Source organism: Papio anubis, chromosome 5 (genome assembly GCF_008728515.1).
Source record: "Papio anubis isolate 15944 chromosome 5, Panubis1.0, whole genome shotgun sequence".
NCBI lineage: Eukaryota > Metazoa > Chordata > Mammalia > Primates > Cercopithecidae > Papio > Papio anubis.
This window is the reverse complement of record NC_044980.1, coordinates 30,475,179-30,498,055: the sequence shown is the minus strand read 5'-3', so window position 1 is coordinate 30,498,055 and position 22,877 is coordinate 30,475,179. Positions and strand designations below refer to the sequence as shown.

General features: G+C 37.6%; 1 protein-coding gene across 2 annotated transcripts in view; it reads right to left on the bottom strand.

The window, feature by feature from the left end:
- CDH6 (cadherin 6) overlaps positions 1–22,877 on the bottom strand; it is a 140,651-nt gene that overhangs the window by 57,006 nt on the left and 60,768 nt on the right. For both annotated transcript variants that reach the window (XM_003899539.5, XM_017959464.3), the window contains exon 2: positions 11,514–11,869. In XM_003899539.5, coding sequence (XP_003899588.3) covers positions 11,514–11,741 — 228 coding nt within the window. In that variant the 5' untranslated portion in view covers positions 11,742–11,869. The remainder of the gene's footprint in view (positions 1–11,513; positions 11,870–22,877) is intronic.

The window sequence follows — 22,877 nt, the reverse complement described above, 5'->3', positions numbered from 1 at the left end:
GTCAATGGTAGGCCATTTGTAGCTAAGTTTTTGGGGAGTCAAAAGCTATACAAGAATTTTCAACTGTGCAGGTTGGTGCCCTCAACCCTTGGGTTGTTCAATGGTCAAGTATAATGCTTTTCTTATTTCCTAAAGGGGAACTTTGCTTCCTGGCAGGGGTATTGATCCTCACTGACCCCTAATACCTCTGACCCCTCAAAAAGCCTCATGCTCCAGAGTAATAAGGAAATGGGCCAGATTTTTATGTTTCACAATTTATGAAAACAAAACAAAACAAAACAATCCAGCATGCTAAAGCTTTGTATAACTGTATTTTAAAGCAGGATTTTCTCTACATTTCCTCTTTTGTGCTTCTTTTCTGATTTGTACTCACAAGTAGTAGAAAGCATTAAGATGAGATTATTTTCCAGAAATGATTGTTTTCTGTGAGAACTCAAAATATGTTGATTAAAAGATACAGTTGGTTAAAAGAATGTCATATAGAATTTTTCTGTCCCTACATTATCACATTTCTCTCTATAGCTGATATTTTTGTGAATCGTTGCAATCAACAATCTCAGGTTTTAAATGATTTCTCTTTTACTGAACACTTGAATTGTCTGTACAATGTAGCTTCCTAGCAATTTTAAGAAAAAGAAATTTGCTTTCCATTGGCCAAATCTGTTTGCCTTTTTCTCATTTTGTTTCAAACTTTCTTCTACCGAGACACTAAATAATGTCTGATTTTAATTTGTAAATGTCTCAAAGGAACCAGCTTTCATGATACAATATTATTTGTTATGTCTTTTCTTATTTTTCTTGTTAGTTTGTGCACGGACCACCACAGTGTTGTCTTTAGTTTCTTTGTTTTGCACTAAGGAAGCTTGAGTTTTCTTCTTTTGTATTATAAAATATTTGTGCCATTTTGATATGAAATTTCCAGAGGTAGTTTTCATAGAAAGACTTTCATAATATACTTGGTTTATATGTTTACTATCTAAAACATCCTTGAACTTTAAAGACATTAGATTTTCCATTGTCAAGCTAATACCACAAAACACTACCAATGATATTCATACCAAATCATTGCATCAATCAATTGGGAGGCATAGAAATCAAATGTCAACGTGGTGACTGTAGTTAATATTGTACTGTATACTTAAAATTGGCTAAGGGAATAGATCTTAAATGTTCTCATCACACACACAAATACACATGCACACAAATGGTAACTATGTGAGGTGATGGATATGCTAATTAGCATGATAGTAATCATTTCACAATGTATATCAAAATATCATATTGTACTCCCTAAATATATATAATTTTTATCAATTATACCTCAATAAAGCTGGAAAAACTAGAAAGTAGCTTTTAGATAACAAGGTGGTTTTTTAATATTTTGTGCTCACTGTAGCTTAATTCAAGTAGTATTTGGCTGTTTTTATGTGCAAAAATATGTGCTAGGCACTATTGGGTATATAAGGATGAGTAAGACATGTAGGCTAGGGTCTTGCAGAGTTTTCAAAGATGTAAGTATTCCAAAGTTTGCATTAAATGTCTGAAGTACTAATTGAAAGAGTAGGTCTGGGATCCAATTTGAAACACTGCTCAATATATTTAAGGTCAAAGTTCAACCTTAAACAAAGAATTAATTATTCTACTCTTAAAAAGGTGAAACATTCAGGGTAATTAAGTAATTAAATCAATAGCAATTTTCTCACAATAAAACTTTGGTTCAATTATATAAGGAGATTATGATATTAATCCTAACTTAACTGTGATAACAATTCCTATTTAAAACCTTGTTATAACCCAAGTGAAAAGATCATTTAAAAAATTGTTGGGCATCTTAAACTTTCTTATTACAAAGAAACAAGAGTTAACCAGATTCTATAATAACATTCATGGCAACTGAAATACTATAAACCCCAAATTGTACCATAAAATGATGATGTTTTCAAATGAAAGGATAAATATCCTTAAATAGAGGGGAATCTACCAGTTGCCAGGGATCCTCAAACAATGTGAGGTGTCGTGTGCATATTATTTTTCTTATAGTTAGAATAATAAAGGCAACTTCATATTTTTATATAAACTCATGCCCCGAATTGCTGTTGATGCATCAGACTCAGCTGCCTTCACTGCTTTGGCACCATCTTCTGACCCATAATACTTGGCTTCACAACATTGGCCATGAGTGGGATCACCTGTTCACCTTCAGCTCTTCTTTCTCTCCATTTCACCTGTTCTTTGAAGGCACCCTTCATAGCAGGGCACCTTCCCTCCTTACGCGGGTCTTGCTTCAGTTCCTTACTACTAAGTGTGATGTGTCGGGCCCTGTTCTAAGCCTTTTCTGTGTATTAACTTATTTAATTATCACCTCGATAATTTTATGACTCCTTTCATTTAACAGTTAAGGAATCAAGGGGGCACAGGGAGATTCAATTACTTGCCTAATATTACACACATAGTCAGAAGTGCAGCTGAGGCTGAAACATAGACAGTCTGCCCATGCTATTGACTTATACTCTCTAGCGAGTAATTGTGGAATGAATGAAAAGGATTTTCTCTCCAAATCTATTCCAAAAAGGCCATAACTGAGATAACTTCAACTACCTTCCTAACTGCAATCTCCATTCCCTCTAGTGGGCATTAAATCCCACATTCAGAGTGATATTTCAAGCTTTTTGTTATGCCCTCATCACTGCCCTTAAGTCCTTTGAAACACACCAACTCACCTAAAATATTTATTCATATTTTTCTCACATGTATATATTTAATCTTTTAAAATGCCTCTCTTTTTTGTGCATATATATTCTCTGTGAAAAAAAAAAAACTGGAAGAAACTATAAATGCTTTCCCTGGGAACTATTTTGGCATGCTTCTTCTCTTCTTATTCCAGGTCACGTAATTTCAAATTTGACTCCTTACATGGGCCTTTGAGGATACCCATTACTTTTACTTATGTATTGATAATTGTGATAAAAAAGCTCTAATTTTCTTGTGAGGAATTCTGTACTTCTTTTTGATCTACCTTCAATTCTAAATGGAAAGAAAGGTTTGCAAAGAACACTGATATATTTAGCATGTTCATGATGGTTATATTTTGTTGTCATCTTGGTAACTGGCAAAATAAAAGCTTGTAGGAAGATAGGAATTTGCTCCCAGCAGCCTACACCAACACACACACAGAGTTGCCCCCTCCAGGTTGCAATGGCACATTGACATCTAAACATAATCTCCTAATTTGATGAAGCCTATCAAAGGGAGGACCCCTCCCAAACGTCTGTTTATTTTTGGTAAATGTGGGTGGAACATAAGGAAGACATTTTTAAATTTGGCTAGAGAGGTTGAGGCCTCTAAAAGTTAAATGTATAATTCTGGTTACAATGTATTCTTGGCTTTTCATATCAATGTAAATGAAAAATACCAGTGGTTTAGGAATCTGTTGATGCTTGATTACAATATGTCAGGAATTTATTATCTGATTTTTGAAATAAAGTTTAGTCACAATTAAAATTAGGGATTTTTGTTCTACCAAAAAGAGACACGGACTCACATGTTCAGTGCAGCATTATTCACAACAGTAAAGACATGGAATCAACCTAGGTGCCCATCAATGGTAGACTGGATAAAGAAAATGTGGTATGTATACATCGTGGAATACTATGCAACCATAAAAAACAATGAAATCATGTCCTTTGCAACAACATGGATGTAGCTGGAGGCCATGATCCTAAGTGAATTAACACAAGAATAGAAAACCAAATATGGCATGTTCTCACTTATAAGTGGGAGCTAAACATTGGGTACCCATGGACGTAAGGATGGCAACAGTAGGCACTGGGGACTACTAGAGTGGGGAGGGAGGTGGGAGGGAGAGGGGCAGAAGTGGAAAAACTTACTGTAGAGTACTATGCTCAGTACCTAGGTGGTGGGATCAGCTGTACCCCAAACCTCGCTTCACGGAATATAACCAACAAACCTGCACATGTACTCTGAATCTAAAATGAAGTTGAAAACAATTAGAGATCTTGATTTGAAAAGAAATGTAAAGTAGGATGTTGGCATTCAGTTTATATTCCCATCTGCTACTACAGACCCATATTATGACAAAAAAAATGAACTCTGGTGCAATCAGTATTTACATGGTTTACTAATACTACGAACAAGTTATGCTGATCAATAAAGAAATACTGAAAAATGCCTATGGAAGAGATGCAAAGGGCTGTGTCCATAATGAGCACGGGAGCCTCTCTAACCTTGCAACAACTTCTACCCTCTGTTTAACTTGTTGGGGTGTGGAAGTAACAGCTACAGTGGGAACAAAAAGGATGTAAACCCTTCACTCTTTACTTGATTCCTTGTTTGTTTGTTTGTTTATTTTTTTGAGACAGAGTCTCATTCTCTTGCCCAGGCTGGGAGTGCAGGCGCAGTCTCCGCTCACTGCAACCTTCCCCTCCCAGGTTCAAGCGATTCTCATGCCTCAGTCTCCTGAGCAGCTGGAATTACAGGCATGCGCTACCACGCCCGGCTAATTTTTTTATTTTTAGTAGAGATGGGGTTTTGCCATGTTGCCCAGGCTGGTCTCGAGTTCCTGACCTGAAGTGATATGCCTGCCTCGGCCTCCCAAAGTGCTGGGATTACAGGCCTAAGCCACACGCCCAGCTCTAGCCCTCCATTTTGTTCAACAAATTGAATTCAAGCAGGAGGCTCTAGGATTCCACCGGCATGATGAAATGGAAGGTGGAGGATCTGGGATTGGCTCCTTGTGAGGCTTTCTCTATTACTCTGCTGTGCGGTTGGCCAAGGTAAGAGTTGCCTTGGGTTTGTGACCAAGGCCAGACATTTTAACTTTTCTGCTTTCCACATGAGCTGTGCACAGAGGGAAGTTTAAGAGCTAGAGGAGTGCTGCTATACAAGACATTCGTTTTCTTAGTATCAAATAGCAAATTGAAACTTTTGTCATTAAGAAAGTGAAACCAGTTGGTTTCACTTTCAGTGGAAACAAATGAGGATTATTTCCAAAACGGCTGTTGAGAAGTTACTTCTAGAAATATTTTCTAAGAAGTATATCCAATGGGCAAGTGTGTGCATGCACTTTCTCTTAAATATGCTAACTCATAGAAATATAAAAATGTTAGTTAAATGGCTGAGCATTAAATTTAAATGAAGAAGAAGAGAGATATGCCCAAAGGCACTTGCCCTGATTCAGGGAGAAAAGATTATTGCAGGTCATTGAACCAGAACAGAAGTTTAGAGAGGGTTATCAAGGGAAAGAAAAAGACACTTAAAAAAAAAATCACAGTGACCAGAAAGATCACTAATTGTGTATCTCCTTTTAAAATGCTCACATGTAACTATTTTGAATACCACTAATGTGTTCTGGAAATTAAAAAGTAAAAGGAATGTGCATAACAATAATGCAAACATATTCGTGCAGCTCTTTAAAAGTCGCCTTAAAAAATTTTTTTTTTCTCTCTACCTTTGGGTTTCACACAATACATTCTCAGTAAGTTTTTGTGGTATTGCGTAGAATGCAATCATTGAACACCAACGCATGTTCCGGGTTTTTTTTTTTTTTTTTTTCTACTTGTGCTTCAAAATGGCTTTGTAAAGTGGACATACAGGGGAGGGTATATAACTGAGTAGCTAGGTGGCCAGACAGTATCGTCTGTCGGGGTCTTAGCAATGTGAGACAATGGCCTGAAATACTTGACTGCTCTGAGCCTTAATTTACTCATCTGTAACACAGGGATGGAAACAGTATCCATGCATTAGGGTTGCTGCGAGAATCCAATGAGATAACCCATTTGAAGCGCCCAGACAGGGTTTAGAACAAAGTGGTGCTCAGATAATATCAGCTATGACGATGCTTTCATCTGACATTGCTATTTGAAGCAACAAGTGGTTCAGAGACTCGCTGAATCACGCATGGAATTAGTGCCAGGAGGTTTCTACTCTTCAGCTTATGCTCTTTTTAGGAAAAAACAAATTAGTGTAAGAATTAAAAAAAGCAACATTTCAACGATGGCATCTTTTAACCTTTCAGAATGGATAAAATATTGCTTCATGTTTACTAATTTGGATCATGTAATTATAGTAACAAATAATTGCTCATTTCTAATTTTGAAGGTGTGTATGGCTGACAACTTTTATTTTTACGGTCCGTTAAAACATTACTGTCTAATTATCTTGAGAAGAGTGGCTTCACTGAATTGGGTAGACATTAATTTTAAAGACTGAGGATAAAGGCATATTGGAAAACCTATATGTTAGAGCTTCAAATAGAACCCACATTTTCATAATATTTAAAAAAAATACAGGCTATCAATTTTTTTTGAAAACTGTCCCCCCAAAACCATCACCAACTTCCATCAGAAAATGCCTGTGAAAGTATACAGTTCATTATATTCCATAAAAACAGATCTCCTGGCATGTTACTAAAAATAGAAACACCTCGAACGCTTTAGTGGAGGCTGGTCTTATGTATACATTGTGTGGAAGGAGGAGTTAAGGAACATTGTGGAAGATAAAATGGAGCAGACAGGAATTAAGTGTTGCTGTAGCTGTTGAATGGCACTGTGCAAATCTTCTGCATAAAGTTAGGCATAATTCTGATATTTTATGTAAATTCATCTTTGTATTAATGAATGCCTGTGTCTTCAAAATCTAATCTGTATCTACATCTACCTGTGCTCTTTTTTTCTTATGGAAATGATGGTTTTCCATAAGAATGGTAGACTATCCACCAATCTACTTGGTAGACTATCTACCAAGATGATTGGTAGACTATCTACCAATCATCGCCAGGAAATTGCTACATTACAGAAAACAGGCTACAGAGTTACAGGAGATCTGTGTCAGTGTGAGGACTCTTTCACTCTGCTGGTTGTTCAATCTCTAAATCTCTGACCCTTTGAACTCCAGCTTTCAGACCTTTGGCTTCTCCATCCGATTAATTGGGAGGTCCTGGCAATTCTCCCTCTGCGGTATAAGCTAACACTTGCTCTGTCTTTAGATGGGGTTCAAACACCTAGGAAGCTCTGCTGAGCCCCAGAGCCTGGTTGGCTCTTCTCCTTTTTATTTTGATAACACTTTGTGGATGCCCAATTTATCACTGAACTTGCCACATTTTGTTATCACGATTGGCAGTAACATCCTCCTAGGACAGTGGTTCCCAAATTTGGCAACATGTTAGAATCATAAATAATTAAAAACCAACTAAATCAGAATGTCTGGGGAGGTGAGACCCAGGGAAGGCATTTTTAAAAGCAGCACATCTCAAATTTTAACATGCATACGATTCACCTGGGGATCTTGTTAAAATGCAGATTTCTGATTCACTCAGATTGGAGCTGGGGCCCGAGACTCTGCATTCCTAACAAGTTCCCAGGTGACGCAGATGCCACTCAAGCTAAAGCAGCTCCAAGCAGCCCCCAAATGGAGATGCAGTTTAGAAAACAATCACATCCCGGTTTATATCTGAAACTCACAAACTCAGAAACTTACCCAATACAGGACCATTTATTTCCTCCTATCCTGTTACCTCTCCCTGCCAGCACCATTTTAAGTGAGTGGAAGTTGACATTTTCTCGTAAATCAGAATTTGTTTTGTCAATATTTCAGCTATAATGGGCTTTCTCCACTATTCCTCCCCACCTTGTCTTGTCCGTGTCTCTGCATTCATCTCACTGGCAACAGAATGCAGTGGAAGGTTGAGCAAGGTTAAGATGGAGCAGCAACGTCTCGCTGCAGTTGCTTGTGCTTCAGTTGTAAAGCACCATCTTGTCTATTCTCGTCATTGCCACTCTAGCCCCTGGACTCCTCTTTGGCTGCTGTGACGCCCACCGCCAGCCATGACCCTCTCTTTTTTTTTTTCCCTTCTACACCTGAAAGCCCTTTGTTTCCCTCACTGATTCTCATTTTCCTCACTCCACCATCCTCATGATGACTTACCACAAATTAATTTGCGTCATCATAATTTCGAATCAACACAAAGACAAACAGATGTTTATAATGTAAACATTTCTTCTATGTTAAGTTTTATTTTCTCAACAGTATTACTTTTCCTCAGTTAATGCTTCTATCCTTCCACATACAGATAGATCCTTTGAGTGTTAGGCACCCACGATGGGCTCGGAGTGATTTTTATTTAGTAGTAATCTGCTTAAATAGCATGATTAAAGGTTCTATTAGCCTTGGTACACCTTTATATGTCAACCTAACTATTCTAATGGTTCCCAGAGTATGCACTGAGGCAACCTGGGTTGCAGGAGGGAGCTGACCAGGAAATATTTTTAAATTTGGAGGGATAGCCTGGTGCGGTGGTTCATGCCTGTAGTCTCAGTTAGTTGGGAGGCTGGGGCGGGAGGACAGCTTGAGCCCAGGAAGCCAAGACTACAGTAAGCGGAGATTGTGCTGCTGAACTTAAACCTGGGTGACAGAGCAAGACCACAGTTCAAACAAGAAGAAAAATAAAAAATAAAAAAAAAAAAAGGAGGGAAAAGGAGGGAAATTCAGCAGCACGTGACCTCTCCAGACCCCTTGTGAATTACTCGCTCAAGGTAGTTCACAGTCTCAACAGTAGGTGGTGCTGCATTCCTTTCAATGATTTATATTTATAAAGCTGGGTTTTCCATAGTGGCTGTAATAGAAAGCAATTACAGTGCAAAAATCAAGGTGGAAAAGGAAATGAGAGGGCTGTGTCCAATCTGATTGAAAAATTGTGCCATGCTCAAGAGATGCACACATACCATTTGTAACTGTGGTTAAGAGTGAAATAATTTTTTTTTATCCATTTATGTGTGTTTTTTCAAATAATTATTCAGTTGTTAAAGCAAAAATTCTTATTAAGTTGTTTGAGTCTAAGTATTTAATACATGGCACTATAAGGTATTTCTTTGAGCCTAAGGGCTCTGTGAAAAAGGGCTCTGTGAACCAAGAAAGTTTTGGAACCTCGGCTCTGGTCTAATCATTTTTTTCCTGCCAAGAGCTTGCTGACCTAGTGGAGCAGGATAATCGCATCGGGTGTATCTTTTATTCCAGGTAAATTAAAGGTGGACTAACTTGTGGCCACAAATGAGGGGCAACTCTCTCCTTTATCTTTTTTAAAAATGTATTTTTTTCTATTATTTTTAATTGTGGTAAAAAATACTCGTCTAATTGTTTGATCTGTTGATATCATATAACTTCAAAGAGGAATTTGAGAAAATGTCATATCAACAGTTCAAAACCACCTCTAACACATGTCTGATACAGCCATGGCGGCAACTTTGACAACTTCAGTTGTTGCCCTTGATTTTTTTTTCCAGCAAATATCTCATGTGTTATAACTACAAGGAGAAGAAGGAGGGGCAGCAGGGAAGGACAGGTGATGAGGAGGGAGGGAAATTTATCTAGTTGCCAATAAAATATCCAAATCCAACTAATCCAGTCAAAGCTGTGGTTGTGAAGAGATTTTGCCATGATTCTCTGTATTTTCCACCGAGCTTTGTTAATTACCTCATTTTACTTCTGCAGTGATATGAAAGTCAATATGCCACTTCAATGTGTTACACATGGATTTAATAGAACATGTACGATGGATTTTTACCAATAATAGTAACTTCTTTATGCACCTACTCTGTCCCTGCCACTACTGCCTGTATCACTTTACTGCAACTCCACCAGGTAGGTATTGCTGCATGCACTTTCCGGACGAATAAATGAAAGCCCAGAAAGGTGAACAACCTGTCCTGGGTCACATAATTGGCAACTGGCAGCACAGTGACGCATTCTCGGATCTGCTCGAGTCCACAGCTTGTAACTTTTCCCCATGGCACTATTACTTCTCATAATTATAATTGTAAAACTGATTCTTACGTGGGTTTAGCCACTGCTGTTTGTAGTATCCTGAAATAACCTGCCTCAACACCCCCACCCCCACTTTTTTTAAAGAATATGTGGCATTATAGGTGTAAAATGGCATCACAATTGGAGAGGAAAACTGGAAAGGAAAAAGGGGAACCATCACTTAGATAAAGCACTTTTTAAAACTTAATCTTCTATGGCAACAATGCTATTTGTGTTGTAAAAAGCGCTTTAAAGATTTTAAGATGATGATTATTTTTTACAACCATCACCTGATTCACCTAGTTCTCTTCAAATTTCACAAAGGAAATGGAGTGAAGTACAAGTAGCTGAACTGTCTTTAGTAGTCACACAGAGTGTGAATTTCACAGCAAATACATGGCTAGATCCTTGGGGATCTGTGTTGATGTTCACCCCTTCACCGAATGCTTCCTCTCTCACTTTATTCCACATTAACAATTCACATCATTGGAATACTTCCTGGTTACGTCAGCCCAAGCCGTGGATGGCTTCCCTTCATTTATGGTGGTAAATACTTAAAGAGAATATTTACATATGGTTATTCAGGGATATTTGATCACAGATTGAAGTGTGAACATGCAGCCTTTGGAATCTGCAGAATGTATGTTTTTTGCATGATAACCTAATATAGATGTCTTAAAATCATAGCTGTAATCATAAATGAATGCCTTTTTTCATGTATCTATTTATGTTCATTATCAGTTTGTTTAGGAAGGGATATGTGACAATGATTTTTTAAAAAATCAATATTACCTTATGAGGCATGGAACCTACAAAGCACAAGCCTGTAGCCCTGTTTTTTCTTTGACATCTTTTCAGTATGCAGATATTCTGCAACAAGGAGGGAGCCGATGATAAAATTCCGACGAAACTCATGATGACAGGCTCACCAAGCTGTTTCCCTGACTCAGCTCCAGTAATCTGTGAGGGCTATAATAAGCGATGCCTCCTCACTTTACTTTCTGGAGTCAATAAAATGGTCAGATGATATTTGGAAAGAGTACTTTTACATAAGCATTTTTCTCTTTTACAAATTTTGCCACAGTTAAATCACAAGATTTTGAAATACCTGTTTTTTTGCCAACTATTTGAGATAAGACTAAACAGTAGCAGCAGCAGAAGCTGCCAAATCTAAGGCAGTGGTGGGTTTCGACAGCCAAGGGCTCCATTTGGCCAGAGAATGACGGTGCTATAGGTAGCAGAGTTAAGAAGTAGTTAATTTGAACTTGGCCAAAGGACTATAGCTCAGAATATTTGCTTTTAGAATGAGAGAAAAAGGAGCCTTCCTTTACTTACAGCTTAATCTCTCCATTCCTATTTTTAAGACACTCGACTTTATAGAATAGCCAGACCACATTTTTTAAGCTACAGTAAAAATTAAAGGATTTATGATAATCTTATGCGGTTGGTTGTGGGTGTTTCACTTTCAACTGGAGCATTTTCTCTCTCTTTGTTGCAGGGCTAACATTTCTCAGCTTTTTGCTACAGTCTTCTTTCCGAAACTACTCAAGTGAAAAAAAAAAAAAAAAAGTCTTAACCAAATAAGCAACAATTCTTACTATATTGGGGAATAGTTCACATCCTCCCCGTCTATATATTAGAAGTAACTTCTTCGGGCTTTTAAACTCAGAATGTCAAAGCATTCAAAGGAATCCTACCTTGCCCACATACTGATAATCCGATCCTGTGTATTCCTCCAGGAGAAAGAACTGATTCCACATCCAGCTCCTTTTTGAACGGTTCAGCTCATTTTTGCTGTTTCCAGAGAGCTCCAGGGCCCTTTTCTTTGCTGGGAAACCACTAGTCCTCTTAGATAGTGGAGTTGAGAGGGTTGGGTAGGGCTGGCCCACCCAAAAGAGCAGCAAGAAGTAGCGGTAAGTTCTCATGCTGATGGCACCGTCGCGTCTCTGGGTAGTGAGTGCCCCTCTCTTGGAAGTGCCTTTTTCACTGCACCGTATCCAGCCTCATTCCTCCTTCCTTCGTTAATGTTCTTTGCTTGGCTCTCAGAGGATATCTGGAAAGAATAATAACATATCAAGCATTTTTAGAGATGCTTAAAATTCAGTGTTAGAGCAAATAGGCTGGAAAAAAAGAGGACAGAAATTTGAATAGCAAAACAACAAAAAAAGTTGGCTATCAATTTTGAAATGAAGGAGACGATCTTCCAGACATGCTAAATGGAAGGCATGTGCTGGGTAGGAAGCTGTTGTTTTCTTTCTCCTTTTCTACTGCTTAAAAATCCTATTTTAAGGAATAGTGTTGCTATAGGTCAATGTGCCAGAATGGATTATTGCGCTACTCTTTTACCTTGGAATATGTGGGCTGAGATCTGGTAGAAAAAATGAGTTTGTGTTTCTGATTCTATTTGCATATTTATCCTCATGAACAAGTCTAAGGCAAAGAATATCACAGACCATTTGAATTCAATTGAAAATGGATAATGTTGAAATTTTGCTAAAATGTATTGAATCCCTGAGATGTGCCAGGCGTGAGTCAGGCAGAGCCAGCTCTGCAGACTCTTGGCTTCGGAGATGAGCTGTGATAGGACCTTTGGGTCAAATAAGTCTGGAAAAGACCATACACCTTCTCTTCGGAGTGCAGATTAGCATATCAAAGTGCCTGAAATAAAGTTTCTAAAGTGATATTTTGCAACAATAAAGATAAGCCTACACATATTTAATCCAGCATTTCCCAAACTTGTCCAGAAAACTTTTTTTTTTTTCCTTAGAGGACCTAATAATACTATAGGATGGGTGAGTAAGCAACCTATAGAATTTGTATTTAATAGACTGTAAGAATTAAATGAGCAATTCTATTCAAATTTCCTTAGGAAATCCTAAACCTTACCTCTAAATTTTTGCCTTTATCATAAACAATCAGGCATATTTGTTAAAACTGGTAAAATTACAATTACATTTGTTATAACAAAAATTACAGTTGCACAGTTGCTAGGTAATTTTCACAGATGTATCAAACATATCTAAGTACCACAGTGAGGGCCATCAACTGTAAGAACTGTAACAAACTGTAATAAAAATGTCAGTTATTATACTTGTGGGTGATAGCTTTCCGTGGGAAATATTAATTTTCAAAAACACAATCTACCATAAAAAAAAATCCTGGTGACCAGATTTGCTTGGTATAGATGTCCCAAATTAGTTTACTAGTTTATGCAATTAAAGTCATATATGCCTATATCTCCTTTAGAAATTTTTCCACCTTTTTTTGGAGAAAAAACAGTAAATTACTCATTTGTCTTACTATCTGATCTAGAAAAAACATTCTTAAATATACTAACAACAACAACAACAGAAAGAAAGTGTTTTGTAATGCGGAACGTAATAGTAATTGAACTGGTACATTTACTCTAAACCATGCAGATCAAGAACATGTTTTAGGTAATCTGATTGGTATTTTTTTCTCTACATCAGAAAAGATTGGTTCACTTGATGCTTGTCATTCTACCAGGTAAACGTATATGTGACAGGTTTTTGTTTGTTTTTTACTCCAGCAATGAGTAATTATAGCCACCTAATATGTGGCTTAGTCAAAGCCTTCTGTTGAAAGATAAGTGAAATAATTTATAATATTCGGCATTTTAAATCCTTTATTCCATTATTATGCATCTTCTTGACAGCAGGCTGGGGAAGTTGAAAATTCCACAGGTAAGTAAATTAGTACTGCGACAATTAGCCATACTGGAAAAATGCCAGGCAACAGTATACTTGTCATAATGCAGCCTTGGTACAGGTGTGGAATGACTGACGATCAATTAGTTACAAATGATTCTTCTCTCTCCTCATAGATGGTAGATAAAGGGGACGGAGAGTGCATATGGAGAAAAGCCCTCTAAAGACATCTGTTCATTTTTAGTAGCCGAGATTACACTGAGGTTGATTCTGTGGAAATTACATTTTTCTTAATTTCCCTCACTCTCCATTATTTGCAAAGACAAATCCTGCAGTGAAGAATTACACGTCTGCTGCTGCACTCCACGAGCACCCCATGGTGCTGGCAGGAAAGAGGGATATGGAGAAAGGAGGTGTCAGCTGTTTAAAAGGCAGACTCCTGAAGGCCATTTTAGAGAAAAATCGATCCCTGTGGGTGTTGTGTGCAAACTCTACAAGCTGTTGCCACTTGAATATTAAATATTAGTTCTTTTTAATATCACAGATACCAAAATGTCAAGTATTTCATTTTTTTCTTAGTTGGTAATGAGCTTTTAAGTGATAAAAATTTAAGTAGTATTTCCAAGTAGGCTACAACATCTAACTTTGCTACAACCCAGCTCTTTTTGTATCAACTTGATAGGGTGCATCCTTGTTAAAAACTTAATATATGTAATTGAATTACTATGATCAATATGCTCAAACTCATATTTGATGTTAGTTTTTCAGAGAGAGAGATTTCTCTGTGAAATTCTATAGTTTTTTTAAAAACCCCTTTAAACTGTTGAATATATAACGTAGCAGTTCTCATTTAATATTTCTTAATAGGCAGGATTGCATAGTGGTTATGATCATCAGTGCTAGGGTCTGCAACATTAGTCTCTGTGAACCTGAAAAAATGGTTTAATCTCAATCTACCTCAGTTTCTTTATTCTGTAAATGGGGTAATGATACTATCCACTTCATAGGGTGTTATAAGGATTAAATGAGGCATTACATGTGAACCATTTAGAACAGTGCCTGGCATTTGGTAAGGTATTAATAAGTATTAGGTATTCTAATCACTAATTATTCTTGTTATTCTCATTTGTATTGCATGTATAGAATCCATCTACAACACATTGCAAACATCTGCAGAAGATAGTTTATTGATCAGAAAACATCTCCAAGCAAGTCAAAATTTTCTTAGAATTAAATAATAGAAGCACTTGAAAAATCCATAGTAATTTATATACTCATTGTTTTCTTTCATGTGGACTTCAATTCAGCATTTAACAGTAGTGGTATAGAAACAGGGAAGGCAGAGACACTGTGTGCCTTGTCACCACTGTTTGCATGAAGGAGAAGAATATGGGCCAAAAAGAAAGTTCACTGGAGGGTGGACTCATTCATAGAATCTATATTTTCTTCTTTCCATTTTATTACGTTAAGGTTTTAAAAGTCGTCTTTATTCAGGTGAAAGAAAATCGGAACTAGCTTTCACTCAGTAATTTTGCCCCTATAAAAATGGGACTGGTAATTAACATACTGATACTATTCTAATGTTATATCAGAAAAGAATTTGAGAAGTTAAAATGAATGATATCTGCTATGGTTTGAATATCTGCCCCCTCCAAAGCTCATGTTGAAATTTAATCCCTCATGTGGCAGTATCAAAAGGTGGGGATTTTAAGACATGATTGGATTGTGAGGGTTCTTTCTGCCCTCATGAATGGATTAATCTGTGGATCAATCGGTTATCATGAGAGTGGGACTGGTGGCTCTATAAGAAGAGGAAGAGAGGCCAAGTGTGGTGGCCCACGCCTGTAATTCCAGCACTTTGGGAGGCCGAGGCAGGAAAATTGCTGGATCACCGTGAGGTCAGGAATTTGCAGACCAGCCTGTGCCAACATGCCATTGCACTCCAGCCTGGGTGACAAGAGCAAAACTCTGTCTGGAAAAAAAAAAAGAAAAAAAAAAAAGACCTGGATCACATGTTAGCATGCTGAGCCCCCTTTACCATGTGACACTCTGCAAAGTCCTCACCAGATGTGGCACCTCGACCTTGCACTTAGCCTCCATAACTTTAAATAAAATCCTTTTCTTTATAAATTATCCAGTTTCAGGTATTCTGTTATAAGCAATAGAAAAGGAACTAAAACAATTCCAAATTTTAGATTTTACTTAACCTAAAAGACAGTAAATGGGAAAACAATTAGTGTGCTGCAAGTATGCCCCTAAATGCAAAAAACAGGATTCTTACTGTGCAGAACTGTCAGATGTTCAAGCAAAGGAAGACAATGGCCCAGTAGCAGGCAAAGTAGAGGGGAACCATGTGGTAAGTGGCAGTCAGATGTGGTGGCTCATTTTGTAGATGTCAGGAAGTAAATGGAAAGGGGAAAGAAGTAAGGGCATGCTCAGATACTGAACTTAAAATAGAAGGCAGGGTATTCAGTCACAAAATACCTGAACTAGATGGTGGGAGGGGGGAAAAGCAAAACAAAATAGATGTTGTACCTTTTTGCTGCCCTCACCCTGCCCTCCATTCCCTCTTAGCATTAGGAGCCAATCAATTAGAAACATGAACAACTCTATAAAAATAAAACGTGAACTACCTAATTACAGTCTAATGACACTTTAGCAGTGGATGTAAAAGGCTACTTAATAGACTGTGTCTCTTCTTTCCTTTTTGTTGGGATCTTAGTTTTTTGTGAGAACTTTCTATTTTCTATAAGGAATCGTTTGTATGCTCGGAAATTTGATATGCACAAGTGGTTGGTGGTCAAGAAAACTAGTTTGAATCTTTGCAGAACCCTATTTCATTGATGACTAGAAGGTAATTGAGATGCTCATGGATAGCAGGGCAAGGCCCACACAGCTTTGGTAATTGCATACTTTGAAAATTTATTTGCCTGGCAGCCAATATGCATATGTACTTCAATATCCACAAGAATGCACGGTCAAGTCCAGATTTTATTTAATACGTGCCATTTTGGAGGAACCTGGGCCTCATTAATTTAAGTCCTATCAAGATAGAATATGTGATAATTAATGCAAAGGCTGGGCTGACGTTTTCTTTTAATTAGCAAAATCTTTTCCCCTAGATTATTGGAAATTAATAGTGCAAAAATATTTCATAGGGATATATAGAATGAGAAGACAAACTAATATGTCCTCAAGTTCCCTCGTGTACTTTGGAATCACCTTTTATTCGCAAATAATTAATATGCTAATTAGAAATTTTTTTATTGATTGAATTGCTTCTCCAGTGACATGTTTGATAACAGTTTGAATGACTCAAATGTATTATCTGGTTTTGAGATACTGATTTTATTACACTATTTGCAGACTAAATAAATATAAGACAGGTTTGAAAGCAATATAATTACGTTCAAGTTTTAAAATTCAGACTTGACATAGATTTGTTCTGGTGTTGTTGATTAATTCTAATCAGTGCAATATTACTGTAATGTTATCTAAACTTACAAATTAAACCAAGCACGTTTGTTCTTTGTTATGCGGAGCCTTAACTTTGGCATTGAAAGCACAGCAAGCATTCAGTAAAGCAACGTTATTAATATACTTTAACCAGTTACCATAGTAAGAGAATGTTTTACAACCTATTATGAATTGTTTCTTCAGATAAATGATGTTGCATACACATACTGTAGCATAGTACTTTACATTTCTGTAATTATGGTCTATACTTAGGTCATCCTACCCCACTGGATGATCTACACTTAACTCTTCGTAAGGCATAAATATAGAGGTCTTTTTAGCATAAGTATCATAAATACCTTATTACTTTTTGGTACACTTTCTTGCATTATATCATTGAGGAAGTAGAAAACAGCTGGTTATTTATGACTTTTTAACATCTCTCTTACTGCATCACAACTCTGAGCCTGAAATCTCAAGAGTCCTGCCCTGTCTTTGTGGGCAATGAGGATGAAGATGGTACTTAATCCATGAAAGCCTCGAAAATTAAGGAAACAGAATTGGAAAAAATAAGGAAGATGAATTAAACAGAGTGAAGCCAAAGGGAAACATGTCTTCCTACAAGTAAATCTTAAAAAAATATGATATTTATTCTGAGAGAAGGGTTTTACAGCCAATTAAGCTTGCTCAAGATCAATTTCCCGATAACCCAAGAAACTTTGTTTTGAATAGGTGGCCACCTGCTGTGCATAAAAATGTGTCTGTAGAACATGGCCGATCTTCTAGAAGTGGTAACATAAGGATAGAACCAATTTAAAAGTTTTGGTAGGGATTTCACATGAAGTCTTCATTTCTAAACCTCCATTTCATTTTTCTGTAAATGTCAAAGTCACTGTTGAGTAAAATTGGTTCTGTTTCGTGTGTGTAATGAACTCCACTGAAATGTGTCAAACAGCTTTGGCACCTCTCACCACAAAGCACTTCTCTTGTGCCAATGAATCATTATGGCAAGAGTCATCAAATGATGCCTGATATATTTTTTTGTAAATGTTTATATTTGTGGATAATATGTCAATCTGTTTGCAAACTGATGTATTTCCAGATGAAGCGATTTTAACAGCATTGCCCTTGTTCTGAAATCATATTCCACACATTGCATTAATAAAGATAAAATCCAATGTGTTACAGCACATAAAATGGCATTTTATATGTAGTGGAGGGCTGAAGTGAAATACTCACTTGGAACAAAAAACAAAATAGATCAAAACTTAAATCAGAGCACAAAGACAAAGTTCTTTTACCACATGTCAGGGAAAAGTCCAAACTCTTTAATTGTGAGAACTACTAATCTATTTAAATATGACAATATGATGAAGAGCAGACTCTGGCACGCCACATGTCAAGGTGAGAATCTCAGCTCCGCACAACGCTGGCTGGACAAAGAGGGGACCAATTTGTGTCTCAATTTCTTTATCTATAAAATGGGATGATATTAATAGTACCTACCTCATAAGATAGCTGTGAGGATAAAAATGAATGAGTTCATGTGAGGTCTTACTTATGAACATTAAGATGGCTACAACTACTTAAACTGCCAAAGATCTTAGCAGAGGACACACACAGGCCATCCTAGGGCCACATGTTGCCTCTTGTGCATTTTTTTGTTATGCCTTATATTCTACAATTAAGAAAAAAGTCAGTTGCTGTTCTTCAAGGAATCAGTAGATCCTTATTTGTGGATTAACTTGAAACCTCGTAAGTTCTGGTGGCCTTTATTTCTGGAGTGGAGGGAGCTGCTCCCACAGCAGTGCAAAGGCTTCCTGGGCTGCCACGGTCCCCACTGTCCTTCCTGTACTCCCCTGCTGCGGCCTTGTGTTCAAATGCCATTTGCCATCTTCCTTCCACTGGGGTTTTCCTAGACCTGCTTGCTTCATTCCTTTAAGCACCTTGCCTGGCTTTTGAGGGCCCTTTGGGCATGTGGACCCCATATTTTCCCAAAAGATTTACTCATGCAAACAAAGAAGAGAAAACATTTTTATACTTTTAATTAGCTCTTCGTGGTATGAATTTTAAACATTTCTGTAACAAACTATAGGTTTAGGTTGCAGAATTGTAGGAAAGACTGGGTTTCATATTATTCTCTGCTTATATGTTAGGTTCTCTGGCAGCTACATTAATTCTTTTAGACACATGGCCATGAAGACAATGAAGCTTAAACAAGACCGGGAGATGTCAAAACCCTCTTACAAATTAGCGTGGATGATTTCAATGAGCTGGCTCTTTTAACAGCTCAGTGAAAGGGCAGCCAGAGAGTATTGGCTGGCAGCTATGGGCCTGCAGGAAAGGAAGGTATCTTAGTGAGGATGGGAAGTCCAAAACAGATTTAACTTGATTAAATTGCAAAAGCAATCACATGGTTCAGTTTACCATTAAGTAATTGTGAACTTGGCATATCATAGATGATTTTTAGAGCTAATACTTGCATAAAGTGGTACAAAGAGTAGAGATGTTTAATTCATTTTGGATGATATACGTACATCTTTGATCAATTCTATGATGTCTAACTTGTAAATAATAAAACTGGTTAACATTGCTGTATTCTACCCTGAACTTGTTACGTGCTAGGCACCTAGCTAAGCACATCACAAAGGTGCTTTCATGAATCCTCATGACAATCCTGAGAGATGGATAATATTCTTTCAATTTCTGTAGATGAGAAACTGAAGCTTAGGTCAAATAACTTGTCCATGGTCATGCAGTGAGTATATAACAAGCCAGATCCCAATTCATGCTTCAGACTAGGGTGCCCTTGCTCTGAATGCACTCTAAAGGGGTGTGTGCCAGGCTGCTGCCCACATGACAAGTGCTCAGTCTGGCTGTGGCCTTAGAATTGAGTCTTCATGAATCCCCTAAAAAATAACACCAATGCAAGTCTCCAAGAGGTAAAAAGAGTTGTCGCAAAACTTACAAGCTAACTAAGAGCAGCAGACAAATGTGCCAGGTAATGGGATAAATGCTCTACACACATGTAAGTCTTACAACAATCCTTTGTAATGGGTACCATTTCTTTTTTTTTTTTAAATTATACTTTAAGTTCTGGGGTACATGCACAGAACATGCAGGTTTGTTTCATAGGTATACACGTGCCATGGTGGTTTGCTGCACCCATCAACCTGTCATCTACATTAGGTATTTCTCCTAATGCTATCCCTCCCTCAGTCTCCCACCCACCAACAGGCCCTGGTGTGCGATGTTCCCCACTCTGTGTCCATGTCTTCTCATTGTTCAACGCCCACTTATGGGTGGGAACATGTGGTGTTTGGTTTTCTGTTCTTGCGATAGTTTGCTGAGAATAATGGTTTCCAGCATCATCCCTGTCCCTGCAAAGGACACGAACTCATCTTTTTTTATGGCTGCATAGCATTCCATGGTGTATATGTACCACATTTTCTTTAGTCTATCATTGATGGACATCTGGGTTGGTTCCACGTCTTTGCTATTGTGAATAGTGCTGCAATAAACATACGTGTGCATGTGTCTTTATAGTAGAATGATTTATAATCCTTTGGGTATATACCCAGTAATGGGATGGCCGGGTCAAATGGTATTTCTAGTTCTAGATCCTTGAGGAATTGCCACACTGTCTTCCACAATGCTTGAACTAATTTACACTCCATGATGGGGACCATTTTCTTATCCTCTTTTTTAGAGAGATAAGAAACACAGTCTTAGAGAGACTGAATACTTTGCCCAGAGTACACAGCTAGTGAGTGGCAGAACTTGGATAAAACCCAACTAACCTAGAGGCTCCTTCTTAGCCATAACATCCACAATGTCATTTGTATTTTGCTCATGGAAACAACATCTAGGTTGTATTTACTCTCATTACAGACAAAATTTGAACAAATTTATCATCAGGTTTCTAAATCCCCCACAAATTGAAGGGTTGAGGTGAGTGCTGGAGGCTGGAGTATCAACATTAGTGGGAGGGGGTAGCTGAAAGGCACAGACAGAGTAGCTACAAAAGGCAGGCAGAAGAACTGAGCACAGAACAGAACAAGTCAGGGGCTGGTCTTGGGAGAGTGATGAATTCCTACATCCCTGTTTCAAGAACAGTTCCTGGCACATAGTAACACCAGATAAACATTTGTAAAATAAGCGAACGTATAGATGAATGTACGCATGGCTGAATGTAAGAATGACTAAATGCGTGAATTGATGATATGACTAATGACTATAAAAACGAACATGCAAGTACTTCACAGCACTTGGAGGTATCACCATGTTACAAATACAGCACACTGATATTCATCATAATGACCTCAAACCATTAAGCAAAGGTCCACGTTCTTTTGAATGTTTGGTTTGAAAAGGCATGGATGTGCAGAATAAATATGAGGAAAATTATTGTCGAAAGTTGTAATAGTGGTATTTAGAAGAGCTGAGGTTTAGATCTCACTCTCTTCTCTTGTGATCTCAGACAAGCTATTCCACCTCTCTCAGCTCTTGTTTCTCATATATAAAATTAGGGCTGATGTGCTCATACCCAGGGATAGAATAGTGGTGTGTTTAGAAGCACAAGGGGAGCCAGTTTACCCATTTTTATCCCAGCATCAATACTTATTAGCTATGAGACATTGTGTTCCAATTTTCTCATCTTTAAATTGAGAATAGTAAAGTTTTGGGGTCTCAGGGGAGGCACCTGATAAATAGCATCTTCCTTGTTCTTCCAAACTCCAAAGATTAAGAGATACAGGAGTGTTGGATGAAGACCAATATATCACCTTTATTACTAAAAAACAAAAACCAAAGACAACCAGGTTGGAAAGATGGCTTAGTGTAAGGGCCACGAGGGCTTGCTAAGAAAACCCCAGCATTAGGCAAGCTCTCCATGGAGTCGGAGTTACACTTTATTTTGCTCTTTCTTTTACAAAAGCACAAGTGGTTCTTACCTCTGGGTCGCAAACTCCAATTCTAAGTTCAGAGCCAGAGGGAATGCCTTTCTGTTCCCACCCTTGGCCAGCTCAGTTACAGACCCCAGGGTCTGAACAAAGTGATGGGGAGGAATCTGTCTTAATCCCCACTAATTAAAAAAGATCATTAGAGACATCAGTAATCCTGAGAGCCAGTAACTCACTTATTATTTACTGACGGTTCTTGCATTTAAAGCTTTGCTTTTTGGAGTTGTTTACAACATCACTAAAAGGAAAAAATGTATGAATAATTTAAAGATGGGGAACTTAAAGTTTCCCTGAAAATATATTTCACTTCAGGTCAATCAATGCATTACAGGCCAAATGAATTCTTTTGTGTCTCTATTCTCCTTTCCCACTAAACACACACACACAGCAAAAAGGGATAGTGATCCCGATTTTTATATGCTTCAGACACTTGCCTGTTAGCGTTGAAACACTACCATGACACTTCTCCCCCAAAAGAATAGCAGTATTTACAGAGGTGTAACCCTTTACGCCAAGTTATAATGGAAAGAAATAATCAAAGCTCCACTTGCTGTTTGGATAGCTTTGTTCATTCAATGTGTTTTATGTAAGTTTATTTGCAGAGAATTCATAACGTAAATCAGATGCTTCTCATAATATCTTGGTATAGTAACTTAGAATAATTAATGTAATAAATTTTGTATAATAACTTAAAAGGATACTGCAACACCAGAAGGTTTCTTCCCTGAGACTAACTATTAATAAAATAGAAGGGGGCTTGTGAAGGTGTGGACATCTTCACTAATCCAGGTTCATGTTAACTGACCATCAAATTAAACTTGCTCTAGACAGGAAGACAATGTGTTTGAATGGGATGCTGGATGTTTTATCAATTTTGATTGCCTTAATTTAAAAACTTTAATTAGAACCTCTGTTTACTAGAGTCAAACTGCACATAAAATATCACGCAAAACATTTTAAAAGAGAATTTTAATTA